Below are 24,910 nucleotides of genomic sequence, written 5' to 3' on the forward strand. Positions count from 1 at the left end.
CCAGGGATTAAAATAATATTTTCATCTCTGGTCACAGATGTTTGTAGATGGACTTATATAATATATCTGAACTCCTTAGACATCTTTTTTTTGTAACTTTAATATGATGAAGACAGTGATGTCAAAATACACAGTATGGTGTTATCTCCCTTTAAATCAACGAAATGGCTCATGAAAAGCAGCTCAAAGTTAAGGAGAAATGAGACAATATTTTAAGGAGCTTTTACAGTACAAATTTTTTCTTGTCTGTATATGTGAATTTAATAAATCACCATCTAATAGGAGTACTTTAAATATTTGCACCAGTGGGATTCATCTCGTTTTGTGTTATAAATCCACCTTAAGGCCACCACGGCTCATGTTTCTTTTATTTTGAAGTAAAACCTCCCAATGTCCTGTTTTCTTTAGCTTGTGTTTCCTTTGACGCACCACCGTTCAATTTAAAACGGCCCCAGAAAGAAGGCCCCCAAGCGGCAAACATTAGAACAACACCAGATGTTAAAAGGATTCCACCAATATTTCCTCAGCAAAGCATAATCCATTCATGAATTATTGACATCCTCCTCATGTCGTCCTTTGTATTTATTCTTCATTAAGTCTGGGATGTTGGTGGAACAAAAAGGAAAAAATCAGAACAGAATCTGTCTCCTTGTTACATCCAGTGCCACATGTACGATATTAAAGTTTTATTAGATGGACCTAAATAAAGAAAGCATTCATGTGCTTGTTCAACAACCAGCAAAGGCAACAATTTTGAGGCAAGTCAGCAAATTTGTGTTGATGCTGATGTTTGAAACGCCGAACAGAGCAGCTTGTTTTAGTTCCGATTTAGTAATAAAGCAGACTTCAGCCAATGAAAATTGACCTGTTTCTGTCACCCAAACCAGGCCCTCGTGAGACTCACAGTATTTCAGCATGAATTATACAATCATTTCAGTCTAAGATTAATTCTAGGCCACTATAGTCATTTTGGAAATTGATTTGTTCAAACTCCTACGTATGAAAGTGGATACAATCAGCTCTGCTCTCATATCTACCTTAGAAAGGATGAACTGGATGTTTAATCACCAGCAAACACACTTGTCTTGAGTGTGTCTGCATGAGGAATCATGAAGGTCTGCATAATCTCTAAAATGTGTGGAAAAAAAGAGAAAGAAAATGAGAAACAGACAATCAGAGTGGAGACAAAAATGACAGCACTAAGATGCTTTCAGAAAAAAGAAAAAACTCTGTCCTTCGAAGGTCTTTTTTTCTATTGTTGTCCACTATGAGACAGACTCTCAGGTCTCCTCCACAAAGCAAGTCCCCTCCAAGCAGAACGCCACTGGCTGTCCTGTCATTTCATATTAACGTCTTGGTGGAGAACAGCAGCCCCGGAGGGCCGCACTTGTCATGAAAGAAATGGTCGAGAAACACACACACACGCACACCCCCACACACGCACACACACACACAAACAAAGAGTAAGGAGAAAAGGAGGTGTCGGGCAAAATGGGAACACACAGTAGAGCCTCGATCAGGCTTTCAAATAGTCAGAACTATAACATTGACCTTATTTCAGCTATCACCGATCACACACACACCCACGCCCACGCACGCACACACATAATCTTCTGGTACACACTTAGATGTTCTCATAAGAAATGCAGCTGTGAATATTGTGCATGCAAGGAACGGTTGTGTTCTGGTTGTAAGCCTACTTCCTGCTCTGACTTATTTAAAGTAACGTGTATTAAAATCTTAAAGTCTTATGAAGACCTAAGAATATTCATTATTTGAATACTGATTCATATAAACTGACAACCCTTATTTAAGGAGTGTTTATATTTTTTAATCCAGCTGATGCAATAAAGACTGTAAATGCAATTTCAAAAGACATCCAGTTTCTGAGTAACTGAAATCATCACAGTGCCACTAATATTTATTAGCAGTTCTGGTAAATAAATATAAAACCCTGTAAAAAAAATGTAATAAACTAATAATAAAAAACTTTGAAAAATTGAACTGTCAAAACGCCAACAGATGTCAGCCAAGGTAAAACTAAATCTTCAGTGCTTGTTGTTGGAAAGGCCTGATCTTACAAACCTTTTTAGGAGACATAGTTTAACCCACTGTTTAAATGTGTAACTAGTCAAATATCTAAAAATAAATTGAAGACTTAACTAGAAAACGGAAATGTCTCAGATGATCCAGGATAAAGACCCATAGCATATTGGCAAATCAACAAAGGAATCATAAAAAGTTACAAAGCAACAACAGCTAAAGAGATGAGTTGTACATGCATGTTGGTCTTTGCTTCATTAGAATCCGCAAATAAATAATAATAATAATAATAATAATAATAACAATAGTTATTATTATTATTATTATTATTTACTCCAGCAGCAATAGTGGATTTGGGACCTCAGATTTTTCCAGGAATTTTCTGTTTTTCAGTGTGAATTTATGCTCCTGCAATAAAAGCTGAATTTGTTTGAACTCTTTTAACACAACAATGGCAATAAATGTAGCCAGCGAAGCACATCAGATGCAAATGTTACAAGAAAGCTAAACCGATGAGATAAAAAAAAGCTATGCAGTGTCAAAATGTTTAGATATATCATTCGTTAGTATTTAAAAAGGAATTTTAGATGAAGGTGAACATTTGCATGTGGATCCTTACATAAAATTAAGTTTACCTATTAAACAGTGATTATTCAATATATTAAAAAAATCACACAGTCACAGGGGCATAGACTTAAAGTTCCTAAAACATTAAGTGACTCCCTTCTGTCGACTTCCATAGAGACTACCCAATTGTTTATTTTTGGCAATGTTGAGAGAGGGGAGTTCCTTCTGGGCCAGGGCGAATGCAGGTGGCCAGGGCAGTGTAGCTGAAGGATGCCAAAAGAAGAGGAGCGGAGCTTTAAAAGGAACAGAACGGAGGAGTGTGTGATGAAATTAGATCCGAAGTCTTTCCCCGGTCATCCCTCAAAAGTCTGAAACATTTATGAATCTGTTGAGGAAAGTAGTGGGAGCCACCCTGGTTGTGAAGAACATGAGGTTAACAGCGAGAGGTGTTTAAAGGCGTTTTATTTTAAGTTACATTCAAATGTCAAACGAATATTCTTATCCTAGTAATTTTTCCATCAGAAAAAGTTACAAAATTACACTTTGAAAAAACGATAGGGACAAAACAATGTTTACAGAAAGAGCTGATCCAAGGAACTACACATTAAAACAAACTGATTTGCAGTTCATAACTATAGATATAAATATGTAATGATCAGCGTCCTTAAATATTCCTATTATACCAGAAGAAATGTACAATGTGTATTACAGGGCTTCTCGATAAAGCTAATACTACAGAGAAACTATGTGTCTCCATATGTTGAATGTACCATTCAAACTCCAAATGGCTTCCTTATCAAGGAAACCATTTGAACTCGGTCCCCCAAGTCCGAAGGCGTCCAAAAGCAATCCGGTAGTAGTACAGTACACTGAATCCCGTGTGCTTCTTATTCTCTCTTAGTCGACACCAGATGGCGCCACTTCTCCACATTTTTTTGAAGGGGTTAGGTAATGTCCTGACCCCGAGGAACTAAAGTCATTATTAAATTGTACGCTTAATTAACAACACTGGCCCTGTTACACACAGACATGAAAACATCTATTCAACAGTCTGTTCATTTTTTTAAAAATAAAAATGAGTGAAAATATGATTATTAATAATACTCTTCTTACTAATGCATATTAAAAAAATACTGATATAATAATGATAACTATTATTATTATTAATATTATTATAGTTATTATTATTATTTCTTGATGCTGCCATAAATCGCTGCCCTCAGTCAGTCTTTCAGTGTGTCTGCCCCACCAGCGCCACTGCGACCACCTCCCACCTCCTCCCTGCCCCTCCTCCTCTTTTTTTTTTTTTTTTGTTTTACACACACACCGGCTTGCTCCCTGTCTCCCAGCCAGTCACCTCCAGTGCGACCGGTCGGCCAGAGCGGAGGTAAACAGACACGTCCGGAGCAACCCAGCCGACTCTGGTCGCTGTTCCCAGGGCTCAGTGAAAAAGACGCCGGAGGAGGATGGGACAAAGCCGGTGTTTGGATCAAGACTGAGTCTGGACGGCACGCCGAGAGCTCGATACCAAGTCCTTCATAGAGTCACCGCGTTTCCCTCCGCTGACACAATGGGCTGCTGCAGCGGACGTTGCACTCTCATTTTTATTTGCACTTTACAGCTGGTAAGTTTGTGCACTTGTTTTCGCTACTTTTGAAAATGGAAAAACAGCCTTAATGTGAGAACAGACTGAAATTTCTCGATTTTGTGGTTTCGTTTTTTTAAAGTTTTTTTTTTTAAAGTGCAGTTTTTTTTGTCTTAATGGAAAGAAAACATGCTGGTCTGAAGAACATTCATGAACTCCACTCTGAATAATGTGATTAAGATCCCACTCTTTGTTGAGAGAGCACCACACACATTCAAGGTTTGCTACTCACAGTAAACCTCACCCAGCATGACCCCCTGATGCTGCCACCTTTCTATGTAAATAAAGGTGAAACCTGCATTTATGGGATGATCTTAGTGTTTGGGAGTTGTGTTCATCAGGAAACATCATATACTGAAGCATGTGAAACCAATGAAACATCACTCAGCTTTTCAAGTTCACAAAGTCACCGAAAGTGATATCAAAAAGATTGTAGTGAAGTCTCAAATGATGCTCCTCAGGCTCGCCTTTCTCTCCATCAGTGATGGAGCAGAGTTTACTTGACGGAGCGTGACAGTGTAATTTATAGTGGCATTAAAAGTGAGCTCGGTCATGCCATCGAGTAAAACGCCACTCTCAACATCTGAGGAAGCAATAAAATGCTCCTTTCAAAGAGACAAACAGGGAGGTTTTGATGTATTGTATCATGCATGAAGTAATTCAAAACAGAAACTGAGTGTAGACAAAGGGGCATGCACTAATACAACGGAGCTTTTCTTTTCATCCAATATCTAATTTAACAATTAACCATACCATCACTTCTAGCTTTTCTGTGGGTTAAATTAAGTTTCTGGATGCTGCTGTGCCTCAAGTTATTTATTTAGAACTATGACGCTGACAAGCTAATGCATTATTTCTGCTTCATACTGCCCAAATACTGTTGTATCTTAAGAAAGTGGAACTGTTTAAGTCACAGGTGTCAAACTCCAGTCCTCCAGGGCCAGTGTCCTGCAGTTTTTAGATGTGCCACAGGCACAAACCGCTAGAATGAAATGGCTTAATTACCTCCTCCTTGTGTAGATAAATTCTCCAGAGCCTTGCTAATGACCTAATTATTCGATTCAGGTGTGGTGCAGCAGAGGCACACCTAAAAGTTGCAGGACACCGACCCTTGAGGACTGGAGTTTGACACCCCTGGTTTAAGTTATTGTTTTTTGACAAGGGGGCTTATTTTTCATTTGCTAGAATATTTTGCTTGATAACTTTTATATCAGAGACACGTATTTGCATGAGTTTAATTGAAGCCCTTTTCTCGCTTTTTATTTTAAAGAACAGGTATACCAGCCACGCTTCACCCACAAAGACAAATAATACAGCTCTACCATGATGTCTATTTTTTAGGTTTTCACAAATATTACCTTAAATGTAATCATTAAATCACTTATAAATGTGATGTGACATTTTGCATTATGACAGAAAAATCACAGGGATGATCATATAAAGGATATTTTAAAAATCCAGTCAGTTACTAAAATCTCCTTAGCATAACTGAGCTCATATGACCATACCTTCATTGTTAAAATAAGTCAAATAGATAGGGATAGAAGACTTATGACATTATAGTGACATATGACAGAATTAGACACAAAGAACTCGATTATCAACTCTTAAAATTGTGTCTAAGTCTCTTAAGTAATATACCTCGAGCAACACACCTGTTTTTCCTTTGCAAGCCTCAGGTCGTTTCGTCTCATCATAAAGAAGGAGGTCAACCATTTTTAACGTGATTTATATAGACGTCAGCTGGTTCCTTAAAAAGCCCCTGAAGATTTCTGCGGACGGCTTCGTTTTCTCCTCGCTGCTGTTTCTTGATAACCTCACATTTCCTGTCGTGGAGCCACACAACACCACAAACACACACACACCTCCATGCTGACAAGTGTAATCTGTGAAAAAGGGGGTGGTGTTAAACCCTTTTGTGACCCTTTGAAGGACCCTCTAGTTGTGTATGTGTTTTGTCTGCATGAATATACATGTGGGCATGTGCTCTGAGCAGCACCAGGGACACCCTGCTCTCCTGGCTTATACCTATGAATCCACAATGAGCCAGGTTATTCCCTGCCCAATTCACCGTAAAAAAGAAAAACTGCCATTAACAAAACAGAGCAGTCTTCTCCTCAGATGTAAAAATAGCCCTCATAAACCACAGCGTGAGCTAATTAGCTCAACAGAGTGCTTTGATCAAACCTCTTTTGGCATCTTGGCCATACCCTAATTGAATTGTGGTGCGCTCTGCTCATCAACAGGCCGGCCGAGCGCTGGGACTCATCTCTCTGGGACAGAAGGCAGCAGATAATGAGCCTATATTGATCGAAATGCCTCAGTTCCTTTTTCCCTTTGCTGCCTAACTGTTGCAGACAGCAGTGCTGGATGGTTGTCAGGATCCTGATCAGCCCTGGAGAGTAGCAAGTACTGGCTGGAAGCCCTGTCTCCGTAATGATTTGTTTGTACTCAGAGACACAAGTAAGCTCAGTTTTTTTTCTTTTTTTTTTTTGTCTCAGTGGGTTGGTAGGTTAAGGTGTTGCCCTGAAGTTGACCCAGAGTGGAAGGGTTTCAATTGGTTAACAAAAACAGGACTATTGTAAATGTCAGCCGCTGGACATGACAAGGATGTGGTTGTAAATTAATCTTGTGGCTCCTTGGATAGAAGCTACAATTGTCCTGAGCTTACAAGAAAGACAAACTGAGCTGTTTAAGATATAAAACGCTGACAGTCAAAGTGTAGAAACTAAAGGAATTCAAAACTCCGGGTTTGTTTTGACTGTGAAACACTGAACGCTTTTTCTCAGGCTTATTTGCAGTCACTGTAAATGCCACAGAAGCAAATTTTGATGGGGTTTTCACAGATTTCTGTGCGCTGAGGTGAGAAAATGAGCAACAGCGTCTTCAGGATTAAAACCTTCTGCATAACTATAAAGTTCTCAACATTTTGCAGCATTTATAATTAGAAAGAGAGATGTAATACTTTCAGTGTCAGAGGAAGTTTGTAACATTCACAGAAAAGAAAAAAAAGAAACATGTTTTTCACAGACAGGGCAGCAGCATCACATCTTTTCTTAAAAATATATTAATGATCCACAGTTGTTGTGATTGGTTTTATTTGTACCCATAATCAGATAACTATTTTTTTTTAATGTTACAGTTGAAAATCAATAAATCAATAACATTTTTACTTTAATCAAACATCACGGTTTTTGTACTAGAAATACGCCTTGAAGGAGCTTTTCTGTTGCAGGAAACTTTTCCAGGAACTTTTGTTGTTTCCACTGCAGAAGCCTGAGGCAGATCAGATTAATGTCCTCATCAAAGTCTTGTAAATGTAAATGTTACAAGATTTTATGTTGCTTATGTTTTGAGAGAATAAGAACATTGATAACCCCCAGAGATGTTTGTTAAGGTTAAAAGAATGGATTGCAAGTGGCTGCTGTTCCTCTAGAAAATGTGTTGCAATGTTTTGTTTGTTTGTTTTTTTTTTAATCTAAAAACCTCTTTAGAGTTACAAGTGGTTTAAATTCATTTTCAACATGGAGCCACATTTCAAAATGTGATGTTGTGAATGTAGAACACTGGGTTTTAATCCCAAAGAGAACTCCCCCGTCCTTTCCTCTTGCTCCAATGGCAAGTTGAAGTCTGTGCTGGCAAAAAATGTACCTAAATAATAGTTTGAGTTCTCCTTTTCCATACTGCTGGGAATGATTGTCACATTCTTAAATCTGCTGTTTTAGTGGGCAAAGACATTTTGAAAGTCTGTTGGCTACCTGTTTTTAAACAATTCAACTGTGCATTTTATTTTATTTTTTGTAAATCTTTTTGTCCGTACCTCAAAAATGGGACATTTTCACTCAAAGTCATCATTTGGTGAGAATTTCATATAGGTACACTCCCAGGGCAGACAAACACCCTCTCCCAGATCGGCACTCTGTTTTCCCGGAATGAACTAATTGCTCTGATAGACTGAACACATAAACCAGCATGAACCGTTTCTCATTCTCAGACACGCCCAGAATTACAGCTGCACATTCCTCACTGTGAGGGAAAGGTTAGAAGGTCTGATGTTGGGTGAAGATTAAAGCCTTTGTGTAAAAGATGCACAAGCAGCTTTTGAGAGATTTTGGAAGACAAGTTAAAATAGAAGTTTCATTTGATCTCTTGTGAGAAAAAACAGATGCTGCAGAGGCTTGTTGAATTGGAAAGGTTTGGCGGAAAAAGTCTTAAAAAGTTCCTCATAAGAAGGCTTTGTCCTTGTTTAAGGTGTTTTTGTAGTTGTTGTTGTTCATAAAGCAGATGGAAACATTTTTTGGAAATGATTTTCCTTGTGGGAGATTGAGATCAGTTGAAAGAGCAGCTGTTTCTATTCTGAGCTCCAGAAAAGATTTATAGTAACTGACTAGATTTATGACTCCAGAAATGATTCTTAAGGCACAAACTTGGTTCCAGAATTGGACTGAACAGAGTCAATCAAAAGTCAGTTCACATCTTCTTTTAGAGCGGCACTCTAAACCAACAGACACATGAACACAGCACAGCTTGCAGCTATAACCCATTAGTCATCAATAATTACAATTTTTGCAGAAATCACTTAGCTTGTGGAAGGATCTCTTTCTGTAAGTTTTTGCCATACCTGGTAAGTCAAAAGTGCAAGGAAGACAAGCTATGAACTGCTTTTATCAACGAGTCGTATTGAACTAGAACAAAGCAAGCTAACATTAGCCTAGCATGTCAGAAAACATGTTCCACAGCAGAGATCCACATTTCATAAAGTTATGTTTGCTTTTGAGAAAAGTGTTATTATAGCAGTACAAAACGAGTAGAGGGTTAATATTGACTTCATTTTAAAGTTTATGTTTTAAAGTGTACCTGTTTACTACTTAGCTGTAGCTAACAGGTAGGTTTGGGGTATTTTTTATTGAACTGTTGAAAATGTCCATCCATCCATCCATCCATCCATTTTCTGTTCACCCTTGTCCCTAATGGGGTCGGGAGGGTTGCTGGTGCCTATCTCCAGCTACGTTCCGGGCGAGAGGCGGGGTACACCCTGGACAGGTCGCCAGTCTGTCGCAGGGCAACACAGAGACATACAGGACAAACAACCATGCACACACACACTCACACCTAGGGAGAATTTAGAGAAACCAATTGACCTGACAGTCATGTTTTTGGACTGTGGGAGGAAGCCGGAGTACCCGGAGAGAACCCACGCACGCACAGGGAGAACATGCAAACTCCATGCAGAAAGACCCCGGCCGGGAATCGAACCCAGGACCTTCTTGCTGCAAGGCAACAGTGCTACCAACTGCGCCACTGTGCAGCCCGGTTGAAAATGTAAGCATTAAAATAATTAGAGAGTCCTTTGGGTTAAAGAATGGACTTTTTTTGATAAAATGTGAAATTTAAAACAGAATGTGAGATAAACTAAACAATTGTTTTAAGGTCCTAGGTTTTGACTTTTTAACATGATATAGTGCAAAGAGCACACATTCTTTCTCAGACTGGCAACCAGAAGGAATTTGATATTTGTAAATGAGCTTAGCCCTAAACACTGATCATCAGCCTCTGATTTTTGTGTGGGGATCAATAAATCCCCCAAAGAACATATTAAGTAATAATAATATATGTAGGTTTCAGTGACACAAGCCCTTCTTTTTTTAAAATTGTTTTTAAACCATTTGAATGTTTTTCACCAACAATTCTTGCATGCGTTTGTCCACTGGGTTAGGTGATGTCACTTGGCTTCCTTTCCTCTATTGTTTGATTTATTTAGCAAAAGAACAAATCAGTTTTATCTGGAATGTGTCATTGTTTTTCCTGCATATGCAAGCACTTGGATCATTTGCTTCACAAGAGCAGTAAAATGCAAATTTCCTGATGCATGTATGCCATTGATATATATCAGTACAATTTGATACACATCAATTTGTATCGACATTCAGCTTGAATTTAAGTGTGTGCACACAAAATGCCCTGGCCTCACTTCATATATTACTTTGTCAGCCTGTTGTAATTAAGGGTTATTACTAGAGCTGAAACAAACTGCGTGGCAGTAAAACACTATATGCTGTCAGGCCTGCAGAGCAAGGAGTTACGGTTAGCGCTGTTGGATAATCCTGTCGTTCCTCACCTGCTCCCACCAGAAGTGATAGATCATAACATGGTGGGATTAGAAATATGAAAGATGCTGCTGGGAAGTGCAACAGTATTTCAGTTTAACTGGTTACAGATGCAGACATCTGTTCAGGGTAACTTGTTGGTTGGGTGTTTTGAGAGTGTGTAACTTCTTTATCACGCCTGTGCTGGAGTGTAGTGTGATTAATGTTAATCAACTGTATTTCTTCAGCAACCCCAGGTTGATAGAAGAGATTTACTGGTAGTAGGATATTAAATGCTCACGGCTCTTTTATCTCTCTATTTTCTTCGTTGTCTTTGCCTTCCTGGGGTTTCTACTGAGTTTTTATAACCCTTTTCCAGGCTGTGATTCATACTATCAGGGGCAACAACCCATTTGTTTGGTGTTTGCTTTAGTTCTCGGAGATAGTGGCAAACAAAGAAAGGATTGCTATCTGATTTATCCTTGTGGGAATAAATTTTCTCTCTTTGTGTTGGACGGAGTCGGTATATATAGAGAGTTCTCTGAGACCCAATGGTTTCTTTAGTCATTTCCATTTTTTATGGGAAACTTTTGGTCTAATTTAGGTTGAGCAGGGTGTGATTTTTAAAAATGCAAGCATCTGCCTACATTGATTACCATATTGGCCACACTGCAAATGAAATCCAAGCAGTGTTTGTATTCTCATATTGCTTCTTGATATGTGACTTTCCTGTCACTTATAATAGATACTTCTTAGAGATCTAAGAAGTGTGGTATGCATTTGTATTCACCACCAAATCAATACTTTGTTAAAACCAACTTTTGCTGCAGTTATACTGTAAGTCTTTTAGGGTGTCTCTTTACCAACTTTGCACATCAAAAGGCTGAAACTTTTCTCTATACTGCTCAACAAAATAGCAAAGCTCAGTCAGATGGGATTCAGAGTTGCAATAAATGGCAAATTTCACATCTCAATAGAATTTAAGTTCTGTACAGGAACTGATCCGTATATTGCAGATCTAAACCTTATTGTAGATTTAGATGTATGTTTACTGTAGATGCATTGTTATTCTGAAAGTTAAGACTGCTCCAGTTTCAAGTATTTTGTGGCCTCCAATAGGTTTTCCAAAAGAATTCCTGTATGCACTAAATCCATCTCTGGCCAGCTTCCCTGTTCCTGCCTAAGAAAAGGCCTCCCCATAGCATGATGCTGCCATCATCATATTTCTGTGTTTGGATTGTTTTCCACCAAACAAATAATTTTAAGCCAAAAAGTAGAGGCTTAAACGTCTCTCATCAACATGTGTGCTGTGTCTGGCACATGGCTCCAGGAAAACTGCAGGTTGTTTTCTGTCAACAATTGATAGATCTAGAGTAAGAACTTCAATTACCGAGGAAAAAAAAACAACAACTCATCTTTCTAATCAACAATGATTTTGGAGCTGTTTGTGGCTGCTTTTGCACCAACAATCCACCAAAGGTTGAACCATCCAACTATAGTGGCAGATGAGATGAGATTCAAAGCAAAGAAAAAAAGCTAAATTCTTCAAATTCTGCTGAAATGCTGCTCTGTTATCTCAGTGCAAATTGTAAAATACTGCTTGTTTGGGCCTTGTATCAAAATGTCGCTTATTTTAAATACAGACTTCTCCAATAGACTGTTGACCAGAGAAACTGCATTAAGTCCCAACCTTGTCTTACATTGTCTCTGGGTATTTACTATTTTCTTTTTGAAGGTCAGACAGGTTGCCATAATTAGCCTCAGTATGTGTGTGTTTAGTGGTGAGCTTGCTGTCAGTCGGACCCCTGGTGTTCAGCGCTGATTGTGGTCTTGGCCCAGGTTGCCTTGATTGCTTCGCTTGAACAGCCCTCATCCACGGAAGAGCAGATCTTGACAGGTCATGTCTGGCCTTAGCAGAAAAAAAAAAAGCCCCACCAAAAGACGTTGATTAAACAGAGGCTTCCACTGAGTCACAGGGCAAGGTGACTCCTTAACACATTCACACACACATCCCCTACCCCTGGAGCTTCAGTATGTCATCATCTCACCTGCTTTTTTTTTTTTTTTTTGTGGAGGTGAAGCTCTGCTTGAATGTTTAATGAATGCAAAAAGCTAACAAAGCTGTCTGGTATCTCCTTTTCCCTCCCATTTTACGGCACTACCCCCACTGGACCCCCCGCACATCGCCCCCTGCTGAGATTAGAGGTTGAAATATGTTTGAATTATTGATTGCCATTTGATTTAAGAGAGCCTCTGGAGATTTTGGCTAGATAGAAAAGTGTGTAAAAGGCGAGAGGTAGAAAGGAACTGGGGGATGGGAGAAGGTTCAACCTCTCTATTTGAGCTAATAAGACGTTTGACCCCAGATATCTGGTCTCCATGTTTTCTTTTCACTTGCCTTTTTTTAATTTAAAGTTCTACTTTTCTTCATTCACCCATTTTTATGGCCTGCAATATTAAACATATGACGAAGAGAAGAAGACAACTTGATTTAAATCAAGTTGGCACCCTTAGAAGAGAGATGAATGCAGACAACATCTGTGGGTTAGCTTGCTGAAAACTTAAGGGGTTATACATCCTTCTCTTAGAGCAGCTGTCACTCCAAAGATGTCTATTTTGATCCCTATCCTTTAGTCACATCCAGCTGGGGATTTTTCATTTCCAGCTCCCTCTTTTTACAACCTCAGTTTAAAACCTAATCACATGTCGAAATAAATTAAGCCTTCCTTGTTCCTTGTCAGTGCTAACTTCTTCAGTCGTGGCTGCAGTTTTGAATCAGCATTCATGCTCTCAGCATGTTAGTTTTAATAATATGTGTGTGCTTGTGGCAAACCCCCTTCCTCTCATTCCCAAGTGACCTTTATTACAACCAGTCTCCATTTTAATGTGTTCAATTTAACACATCATTAATGTTGTGGTTATAGTGAAAACACTGGGCTGGCAGATGCGAGCGTGTCGACGCTCCCATCCAGGCGCCGGCTCACGGTGGCGCGTCTGTGTGTGTGTTCCACATCGGTGACGCTGCAATATTCAGGCATAATGGAGATAAAAGTGGGACTGTTTGAGAGCCCATTTCTCTCTTTCCATTCCAGTGGTTCCATTGGTGTCATTTGTTATAGTGTGGCACTGAATAAATTGCTTTGGGAGTTCCACAGCTGTGATGACTATCTTGACAGATCACACTCAGCTGAATGCATATTCGTCTCCATCAAATTTTCCTCCTCAACTTTGGGGTTTTAGTCCTTGTTTCACAAGCGACTAATGAATTCCCACTTCTTTTTTTGTGCGGTAAATATGTAGGGAGATCCGAGCTACAAACTTTAAACAAACATGTTGGTCAAAAAGAGAGATGTGTGGATTATCTGAGTCACAAAAGAAATCACAACATCTGCTGTTGCTGTACATTGTACTTAGGGCGTATCTTTATCTAAATATCAGCACTAACTAAGACTAATACCCCTGTCAGACTATTGTGTATGAGCCTTTTGTTTCAATAGAATTGAAAGCCATAATTCTGTCAGAATAATTCTCCAACATCGCCTTCCTAAGCGGGTAACACTGCAGCATAAGCAACATGCACAATCCTGTTAATCCTGTGAGAGATTTAACACATGGATGCCCTTACTCAAAACAACAAGCATTGCTAATTATTACTGCTGGGATACAGCCTATTGTCAAAACCTGAGCAGGGAGGTGTTGAGTCAGACTGAGAACAAGTTCGGGCTCAGGCTTTGAAACTGTAGCAATTAACTGACGCTTTCAGCTTGTGTTGTTACAATATTTAATTTTCCTTTAGGATATTTCTTTCATAATCTAAATTGAATAAGACTGAATTGATTTGAATTTCAAGTCACAGGTAATTTAAGACTGAATCTAATTAGGCAGAGAAACAAAACTTCTGCAGTTTAAGACTGAATCTAACACATGCAGCAGAAACTGATGACACAACCTCACCGTGCACTGACCAGCTACTTTATAAGATATACTGCTGTAGGATCTGTCTGGAGACCATATCTTTATAGACAAAAATGGGCATCACAAATGTTTCTCAGATATTTGTGTTAATATGGAAATGATGCCATGAAGGGATGCTACAGATTTTTCAGCTGCCAATATGTGCTGCATATTTCCTGCTCTGCTACATACCAATCATGCCCTTTTGAACTGAGGTCTAGTATCATGATGTGAACTGATTGTCATGTTCTGGAAACCAGTTTGTGATTTGAGCTTTGTGACATGGTGCGTTGTCCTGCTGAAAGTAAGGATGGGTACACTGTGGTGAAAAAGGGTTGGACACTCTCAGCAACAATACTCACTGTGCTCTTTGATTGATGCTTTGATTTTAACAGTCCAAAATGTGTCAGAAGATATGCCCCAAGCCATTACACATTGCCAGAACCATTGGTAGAATGGTACATGTATCCATACAATATTGTTTTAATGCTCAGTTTTAACAACCTTCAACTGGCTCTGCTGGAATTGAAACTTTTCAAATCAGGCAATGGTTTTCCAGTACTTTATTGTCCAATTATGGTGAACCTGTATGAATTTTAGCCTCAGTTTTCTGTTCCAAGCTGATAGAAGTGGCACCTGTATGGGCTTCTTCTGCTGCAGCCCATCCCCTTCAAGAAATCTGGGTTGTAAGAAGTTGGTATTTGGTCTATTGTTGCCTATGTATCATCTCAAATCAGTCTGTTCATAATTTTCTGACCTCTGACATCAACAAGGTCACTGCCTTAGTTGTTCTTTTGGGCCACTCACTGTAAACCCAAGAGATGGTTGTGCGTCAAACTCCCAGTAGATCATCTACAGCTGTACCACATTCAAACACACTTAAATTCTGTTTCTTCTTCTTTTTCTGATGCTCCATTTGAACTAACTACTTCACACAGCCAAAATTCAAACTGTGACTGAAATTGATTTTTCAGCGATGCTGCATCACTCAGTTAAAGTTCACTAAAATTCCCCTTCTGTTAAAATGATCTAAAATGACCAAATCTATTAGCTTCAATCATAAACTTCAGGCTGCCTTACAGCACAAGTCAGGCAACACAAAGGTAAAAGGTAAAGGTAGTTAAAGTCCCGAGGGCGATTTACCTCAAAGTGTGTATTGTCTTCTGAGGCTGGATTCTTTTATGTTCCTATATTGGCAGAGATATAATACTAGCTTGTTACTAACAGGAGGAGTACTGGACAAATTTCATCCTAAAAACGTGCTGTTAAATTAATTCACTTTACTTTTATTGAAAATAACCCACCCCTGTTATTAAAGTGTTTTTAGTGTCAACATCTAAAGTGAGAGGTACTTAAAGGGAGTTGGTGATTTGTGTTTCACCGTGAAGACCATCTTTCAAACAGAAAAGAAGAAAGTGGCTTATGAAAGCACCCTGCCTGTTAATCTCTGTGTCTCTCTGGTAGGCGAAGCGTCACCGAGGGCTATCCATCTATCCAGCTCACCATGTGTCCATTGAAAGCTGCACATACACGCAAATACACCATAACACACAAACTGAGATTGACACCATTAGTCACACACTTTCATTGGGCCCAGGCAGTCACCGGGGCCTAATAACTTTACCCTGGCAGGAGGTGAAAAATTAGATTCGAGAAAGTTTTAAAGAAGTGCCTTAGTGTCTTCTGAAGGAGAAAAAGCATAAAAATAGCCTTACCAATGTAGGGGACATTTGAAAAGTGCCAGACACCAATGTGGGATATGACTGCAGCCTGTTTTTGTCTTCAGAGCAGGGCAGCTGCTTCCTAATGCCCTTTTTTTAACTGTTTTAACCTGAACCTAAGGAGTGAAAGTACAGAGGCATATTAGTAGATCTTCTGCTAAAGTTACCTTGTAGGTAATGGCAGTAATAGTCATAGGTGCTAAGTGGAGTGTTCAGTAATAAAGATGAAAGAAAGCATACAAAGTCACATAAATATAAAACCCAGTTAAAACCAGATTATTTATACATGAAACATTAGAATTAGCAGAGGGTGTGTTTTCTATTTAACATCAATGTAAACAGCGTAGCTCAGTGGTTTATACTGCATGTTTGTTATAAATACAAAATCTTTAGAATTTGATGAAAATCTTTTTCATGATGGCTTCTTTTTTTTTTTTTTTTTTTTCAAATTTAGAGTACCACCAAATCTTTTTTCTGCCTAAAATGTTGCAATTCTTTTTAAAGATGTGTTCAAAATGTTTAACTTTGTTTTAGCGGCAAAAATGTAAATCAGAATTAGTTTTTTTATGGATTAGTATACAAATTAAATTATGACCATGTACATATAAAAATTGCATTTGTTCAAAGCTTTTTGACTCTAATACCTTACCTTAAGCATAGTATAATATAGAAGTTTATTAAAGCATGCGTAAGTTTTACCAGAATGTTGTAACTTGTTCAGGCTCAGTACTCAGAATGACAATCAGTATGTGTAAGAAAACTAATTTATTAATCACACATAGTGATTTTTGGAATTTTAATATTATGTAACAATAATGCATACTGCATTTTAATTCAGAAATATATTATAATGGCCATGGTGTGGCCTGATCAGTAATGGGGAAGACCGATGACTTCACAGTTGTCCAGTAAACGGTGACTAAGATCATCCACAGGGAGGGTAAGTCACAGCATTATTGCTAAAGAAGCTGACTTTTCATAGTGTAATATTTCAAAGCGTATTACTGGAAAGTTTAAATGGAAGGAAAACATGCGGTAATGTGACAAACCACAAGCAATGACAGACTTAAATATTGTGAAGCAAATATTTAAGTCTGGGGAAGATTCCAGAATGGGCTGTCTGGAGTCAGAGCTTCAAGAAAATTGAAGAATAATTTGTTAATATTTATTGTTGTCTAAGCAATGAATCCTGAACCCAGTTATTTTGCAACAGCCATGTGTTTATGTTATCTTATGGAGTCCTAGTAAATTTAGTCTTTTATTTGGAAATCACAGTCCCACCCTTCGCAACGTTGGTGCTAAGAGTTAATGGTGGGGCTGTGATATGGTGGTTGTACAAATTAGTAGCGCAATAGTAGCGCAGTGACACACAGTGATTTGGGTAAGTAACTTTAATCTGATTACTGGATTTGAAATAGTAACGCGTTAGATTACTCGTTACTGAAAAAAGTGGTCTGACGTCAGAAACGCTTTACTTTGTAACTGGCTGCGATATGGTGGTTGTACAAAATTCTGCAGGTTTTGTCCTTTTATTCTGCTTTCTTAGATCTCCTTTTTCACCAAAAATGTGCTCTTTTCATATGAAATCAAGGTTTCCAGTTTTTGCCAACCAGAATGAGTTAGAACAACTTTATTAACTTAGATGTGAACCTTCGACCTTGTTCGCCTCCTCGGGGTGATTTTATCTTCCAAAATTCAGAAGCATTGATTGCTGAGGAAGCTTCACTAAAGAAGAATGTTCCTTTTCTCACGTAATAGAAGGATTTTTTTTTTTTAAACTCAAGCAGTGGTGAAGAAAAGGATGAATCTGAGCATAACTGGCTTTTTTAAATGTACCATGGTGTGCATTTTTTAAAATCTTTATTCAGTGACTAGAGGCAGCGCATAAATTACCAGTTGGAGGGAAAGGCGACCATGAAACGACTGTAATCATTTGGGAATTACAGATCATTTACCCTTGTGTTTTAGTTTTTCAGGCTTGGCCAGTTCGGCTAATCTGTTGAACGTAAACAAAATCAACCGTTTGTTAAAGCTAGAGAGGAAAAAAAAGAGACCCTAAATAATTATCTGTCCTAAGAGCAGCCCCTCACATCTGTCTCGACTCCTCACTGACATACCCTCTATATCAGCGTCATACCCTTGAACAAGGAGGAAACCGAGTCATGCTGCCTGAAGTCACATAGGCAGGCACACGCTCACACTGATGACACAGCCAGTAACACGTTACCTGAGGACATTTCACAGAAGACTCCCAGAGAAAGAGAGGCACTGATGGGATTCATAATATCTGCGGGCTAAGGTGGAGAGGTGTGGAAATGAGAGGGGTCACCAGTCACAGGTGTCCTCTGAGGGAGCAATGCAGTCTCATTTACAACGTCTCCTACCTGTTGTGAACAAAGACTGCAATGTGCTTAGGTCTGATTGGAACCCAAGCTGGATTATTTATTTATTTTTTTTAGGATTTCAGCTGCTTATCTTACACATGCATGTCTTAATTAGCTTTCCAAGTATGCAGATCAAGTGTTTTTTCCTCCTGTTTTCCTATTTTTCTCTCTTCCACTGGCTCTGATCCGCTCATCATTCTTACTTCCCTCTCTTCTTCTTCTCCTTCGTTTCATGTCAAAGAAGGCGGTGATGCCTGAAATGTTTTGGGGATTATGGTGAGAAAAACTGTCGACTCGAATTTCCGTTTCTGCTCTGCTTGCCACTTTATGCACACCTGAGTGTACGCGCCAGCTAATATAATCTGACAGAAAGAGCAGGATTGAGCTCTGTGATCCTAATCTGGCATCACGTGGCTCAAGAACTGAGTGAGTGATGGGTTTTGGGAGAGTTATAAATAGATTAAGAAAACAGCTAAAGTGAGAGCAGAGATGACGATGAATGTAGCGAAAGGGTGGAAGAGGCTTGTTGCATCCTGCTATACTCTTGCCCTGAGTATTTATCTTGGGAGTAGTCATTTATGTGGGCAGCTTGCTTCTCCACACAGACACACACTCAAACCCAAAATGCACAGAAAGGGATTCCGTCGCTCCATAGGGAGTGATTTGTGCTCGCCGGAGGTCGGTGGAAGGCTTTTACGGGCCGGTTATGTAGCCCGCGCTTTATTCCTGGAAGAGCATTGGTATCTTTTGATCAAATTCCGCCCCACTCTCCAGCAGCGTACTTCCCATGAATTGTGGACTAATTGTGCCGTATGGGTTTCATGTGATTGTGCATGCCTGATTGTGTGTCTGGGCGGGCAGAAGCCTTTTTTTTTTTTTCTTTGATTGATTGTTGTCATCTCGGTGGATTATTGAGTTAGCTGCGTATGTGATGGGCTTACTGCAGCATGTCTTAGGGGAGACCACACAGGCTAACATTTCTTAGGCCTACACACATCTTTAATTCAATAGCTGGTGGAAATATTTCAGAGGAAGGAATAGATATGTGTGTGTTGAATGCAGCATACACTGCAAGTTAAAAACAGAAATTAGGTCCATGTGATTGAATTTTAATGTTCAGATTTTCTCAAATTCTCTCAGGATCTACATACTTGAGGCATTTTATTGGCAAGAAACTCAATTTTAAGCATGTTTACATTTCCAAACAAGTTGAGATTGGGCCGTTCCACCAGATTAATGTTATCTTGCTTTATCAGTCAACCACACTTCCTGGAAGATTTTGTAGAGCTTGTTTGTTTTGGAGAGTGTCCTGGCATGGATCCTGCTTTAAATATAGCCAATAAATTTTCAGTAGTACTGAGGTCAGGGCCACTACTGAAGCTTTATGTTTTAACATTTCCAAACCCAGTTTTGACTTGGGTTTGGTGGAAGACAGTATTTCAGAATACTCTTATATTGCTTTCATACGTAAGTCCTAATATCATGTTATGCTTTATCTTAAAACAACGAGTGGAATGACTTCACTTGAAAAGCTTTGCAGGGCATGCTGCTGAGAAATATCTCCACAGCATGATGCTGCCACCACCATACGTCACAGTGGGCATAGCATTTTTTTTTCTGATGGCCCAAAAAACATACAGAACTTTCTTCCACTTGACCATGGAGTCTCCCAGACATATTCCACATATTCCTTCTGTTTATTGATGATGTATTTAACTGAACTCCAGGGGATGTTTAGAGCCATAAAGATTTTTTATGTATTTATCCCCTGGCTTACATTTCTCAATAACCTTTTCTCTGATTTTCTTGGAGTGTTCTTCTGTTTTAATGGTGTAATTGGAGCCAGGAATACTGAATAAGGTTATTGGTTATTCAGTGAATTGACCTTCCAGACACAGGTGTTGAATCTGCTAAACACTGATTTGTGATTTGAACGGGGTGAATATTTAGCAATCACTCATCCTATGTTTAATATTTTGTGATGAATATTTGAAATATTCCGTGATGAAACTCCAAACCCCGGTGGTGAAATCTTTAAATTTTGAAACTGTTTTTGGATGATTTCTGTCAAGAGTCAGAGCGTGTTGCAAGACCAACCTAAGACAAATAAATAAGAATAAAATTGAATAAGAAATTATCATAGTTTTTCTTTTTAAGTATTTCTGGGAAACAATTTCCCCTAATAGTGGGGGAAACTGACCTAACATTCAAAGAAAATGATAATCCCCATACCTGGATCTCACCGTAGGCATGAGCTACTCCTGCCCATATGGTTGTACTCTGTGACATTCCGAAAGTGGAGATGACCTTTGTCGTTTAAGTTAGCTGTATTCTTTTGGAACCATAGTTTTCTTGTTTTCCCTCCCTTGTTTTTCCTTTTTTTCTGTCATTTTATCTTATGGTTTCTTGCAGAAGCAGCTATGCTTTATCTCAGTTTTACAGCAAAGGCATTCCTTCACTTTATTCAGCTAAATGCGCATTATGGCTCAATCACTTCATCCTCTGCTGCTTCACTCCCTACCTGTACAAATATTTTTTAATTATCACTCCGGATTCAATCATCTCCCTCCAATATCACTGCATTCGAATTGCTGTCACCTGCTCTGCTACATGAGGATGAGCAGGGAGTGCTGTGTGTGTGCGTGTTCAGTGGCGTGTGTTCCTTCTTGTATCAGCAGAGACGACATTTCTTTCCTCCCTCATCCATCTTCAAACGTTTGGCTGTAAGTGACATGTCAGGATGCGATGAAAGACACCGTTTCTTTGAGCACACTGGTGCACAAACAACAACACACACTCTCGGAGCAAAATAGAATTGGATCGGAACAGGAATTTTAATTAAATGCTATATAACCCCTTTATGTATTTTCCCTAAATGGTATGCTGATAGATTTTGTTTTTCTTATGTGTTTGATTTCTGTTGTACAAAATAATTTGCACTTAGATGTGGATTCAAATAAAAATAAATAAAGATGGGAAATTATCTTGTGCATGGCTAAGGAAAAAGTAACTTGCAGTTTTTTTTCTGATGGCAGAAACAAAAACTAAGCTAAAACAGGCAGCTCTGCAGCTATGAGTTCCACTGTGAACTTTTTCATTCTGCTATTGCTTGTGTGTACAGCGTAAATGTGTACATGTTGTCTTTTTTTTTATAAAGGCCTGAAGTCGATGCAGGTTATTATGAACTTCATGTCCTATAAAGTTCCCAGAGTATTTCAATTGCTCGGAGCCATTGACAGAAAGGTTAGAAATGATGATCTCTTCTTTAGCTCAGACTTGCATCAATAAGTCTGTCGTTATTGGTTTTACAAAACTCCCCTTTGGCTGCTCCCATCATTGGGAGCTTAACAATTGGGCTGTTGTTGTTAAATCTGTCTGAACAAGATTCTTGGTTTGTTCGGAGAAACACATAATTTCTTGAATTGACATTTAACAATGTTATGTGGAGAAATATTTATATATGCTCACTCACTCACTCATTTTGACCAGTTGACACTTAATTTAATTTAATACCATAAACCAAATAGTTTTCAGCAATGCATCAAATTTTGTTGAGCTCATTCAGTTTGGATTTTTTCCCTAAACTATAAAAAAGCAACAAGTAATTTCTGGTAGTACCTGACAGACATATTGTGAAGTGTCTACGGTTGACCAAATAAAGTGTATCAACTACTTATTCAATTCAGATTTATTTTTAGATTTTGAAGGATTTTATTTTTCTCTGAAGGGGAAATAACTCTTGGCTGACAGTAAAACAAAATTGAGGCATAACCACTGAAAACAGTTGGACTGAAGAAGCAGACGCAGCAAAAGACATCAAAACATAGACATAGACAACCTCATTTGAATTAAAACCATTACAAATGTCAAATAATAGAATAGAATAGAATTAGAATTCAACTTTATTGTCATTGCACTGTCACAAGTACAAGCAACGAGATGTATTAATGTAATAATGCTTTATTCTTTCAAAGTGTGAACTGAACATTTTGCATAATGATTGCAGTATTGTTTGTGGAATGAAGAAACATTTATACCTTTGAGTTTTGGCATCTCCATCCTCAAGAAACAATTTATTTTTTAAAAGTGTTGACAAATTTTTTTGTATCTTGTCTGGCATGTACGGTGTACACTTTAGGACATCCTTAGGAAACACCCTCAAACATTAGAACAAACGGCCTCGGATGTCAGACCATAAACAAAACAAAAAATCATAGGCCATCATATATATGTATACATATATTATCTAATAATCTTATGTCTTTGTTTTCTTCAGGTGCTGGCCTTGGAGAGACAGGTGTTTGACTTCCTTGGTTACCAATGGGCTCCCATTCTTGCAAACTTTTTCCATATCATCATTGTAATCTTGGGCCTCTTTGGAACCATCCAGTACCGGCCACGATACATTGTTGTGGTGAGTAAAGCAAACTGGAACCCTACAGTGCCTAATAAAAGAAGTTTACCATTTTAATCTTTCAAATCACTCCTGATTAATAAAACAAATGGCCAATAAACCTCTTAATTTCAAAGTAAAGACAGATAGCTAAATATTCACCCCGTTGAAATCGGTGTGCAGCAGATTCAACACTTGTGTCTGGAAGGTCAATTCACTGGTTATACAGTGAATTGACCTTATTCAGTATTCCTGGCTCCAATTACACCATTAAAACAGAAGAACACTCCAAGAAAATCAGAGAAAAAGTTATTGAGAAATGTAAGCCAGGGGATAAATACATAAAAATCTTTATGGTTCTAAACATCCCCTGAAGTTCAGTTAAATACATCATCAATAAACAGAAGGAATATGTGGAATATGTCTGGGAGACTCCATGGTCAAGTGGAAGAAAGTTCTGTATGTACTGTGACGTACGGTGGTGGCAGCATCATGCTGTGGACATACTTCTCAGCAGCATGCCCTGCGAAGCTTTTCAAGTTAGGAAGCAAAATCAAAGCAGTAAAAATGTAGAATTACTGGGGAACATATTGTTTTCATGTACAAGAGAATTACGCCTGCAGAGAACGTTTATTTTTGACATAAAACATCCAGCTAAAGTTACACAGGAATGGATTTAAGACATCAAGGTGGATGTTTTGTAGTGGCCTATTCCAAGCCCAGATATCAATCTGACAGGAAATTTGTGGCAGGAGTTAAAAAGGGCTGTTTAGAGCCAATCCCCATGCAGTCTAACGGAGCTTGAACAGTTTTGGCAAAGAAAGAATGGAGTCAAGCTGCAGTGTTCGGATATGCAGGCCTGTCCACATGGAGTCCATGCTGTGTTACAGCCATATATCCCTCTGCAAAATACTGACTTCAAGAGTGTGGATATTTATGTAATCACATTTTCTATATTAAATATTTTAATTTATTTTGTAGAAATCAGTTTTCACTTTGACGTTAAAGGTTTTAGTTTTGTAACTATTTTTGTCATAAAAGCCAATTTGAAAGAAAAATCTTGATCGATTTGTAAAAGGGACAAAAAAAGATTAATAATCAAAAAGGGGTGCATGTTGTTTTTTTTTGGTCTGTACATTTATTGGCTTCTTTACATGTAGCTAGATGTTAATTCAGTTATATTGACATGATTGCATCATGCAGATTTGTCATCTAAAGATTTAAGCCAATTAGATTTAAATTTGGGAAATTTGGAGGCCATGACACTCACTCATGTTCAAGAAACCAATCTGTGACTAACTATGATATGGAACAGAACATTGTTATACTGTGGTCATGAAGGGATGAACATGCTGAGCAGCAATACTCGCTGTGGCATTTAAATAATGGTTAGCTGGTAGGGAGCTCAAAGTGTGCCAAGAAATATTCCCCACCTCATTACACAACCACCAGCCTGACTTGATAATACAAGGCAGAATAGATCGGGGTCTTCATGTTGTTTATGCCAAAGTTTGCTGTTACCATGAATGTTGCAGTTGAAATCATGGAAACAGGCAACATTTTTTCCAAACTGTTTTTATGATCTTGTCCGAAAGGGAGGCTCAGTTTCCTGTTTTTTGCCGACAGGAGTGGCACCCGGTTGTTGATGTCAGCTCTCTGACACCAACAAGGCATTTTCTTCTACATAACTGCCACTTCCTGGACATTATCTCTTTTTCTGACCACAATGTAAACCTTTGAAATGGTCAAGTTCAGTAGATCAACTGTTCCTGAAGTACTAGTTCAGTTTGGTATCAACAATCGTGTCAGAATGTTGTCTTCCACATTTTGAGGCTCAACTTGAATTTCAGCAAGTCATATTCATCATGTCGCGATTCCTTAATAAAAGAAGCCGGTGCCATTGTAATCGGCTTTTTCAATATTTGTGTTTAAACAGCAGTTGAACAAGTGCACATAACAAGTGGCCTGAGTGTTTTCCTGATGTTTTTTATTCATGTTTTTCTTTGTGTTTTTCAAACAGTGCTGCGTTAGTACTAAGCTCTCAGTCTGTGTGCACAGAGTTCTGCAGGTTTTGTCACTTTCCTGTGAAACTGCAGACTGTGGTGAAATGTTTTGTG

At 38.6% G+C, this 24,910-nt stretch overlaps 1 protein-coding gene across 2 annotated transcripts in view; it reads left to right on the plus strand.

The window, feature by feature from the left end:
- Positions 1-3,919: 3,919 nt before the first annotated feature.
- Positions 3,920-24,910, plus strand: part of nkain4 (sodium/potassium transporting ATPase interacting 4) — a 52,426-nt gene continuing 31,435 nt past the window's right edge. For both annotated transcript variants that reach the window (XM_028023040.1, XM_028023049.1), the window contains exons 1-2: positions 3,920-4,234; positions 22,677-22,814. In XM_028023040.1, coding sequence (XP_027878841.1) covers positions 4,181-4,234; positions 22,677-22,814 — 192 coding nt within the window. In that variant the 5' untranslated portion in view covers positions 3,920-4,180. The remainder of the gene's footprint in view (positions 4,235-22,676; positions 22,815-24,910) is intronic.

This window comes from Xiphophorus couchianus, chromosome 1 (assembly GCF_001444195.1).
Source record: "Xiphophorus couchianus chromosome 1, X_couchianus-1.0, whole genome shotgun sequence".
Lineage (NCBI taxonomy): Eukaryota > Metazoa > Chordata > Actinopteri > Cyprinodontiformes > Poeciliidae > Xiphophorus > Xiphophorus couchianus.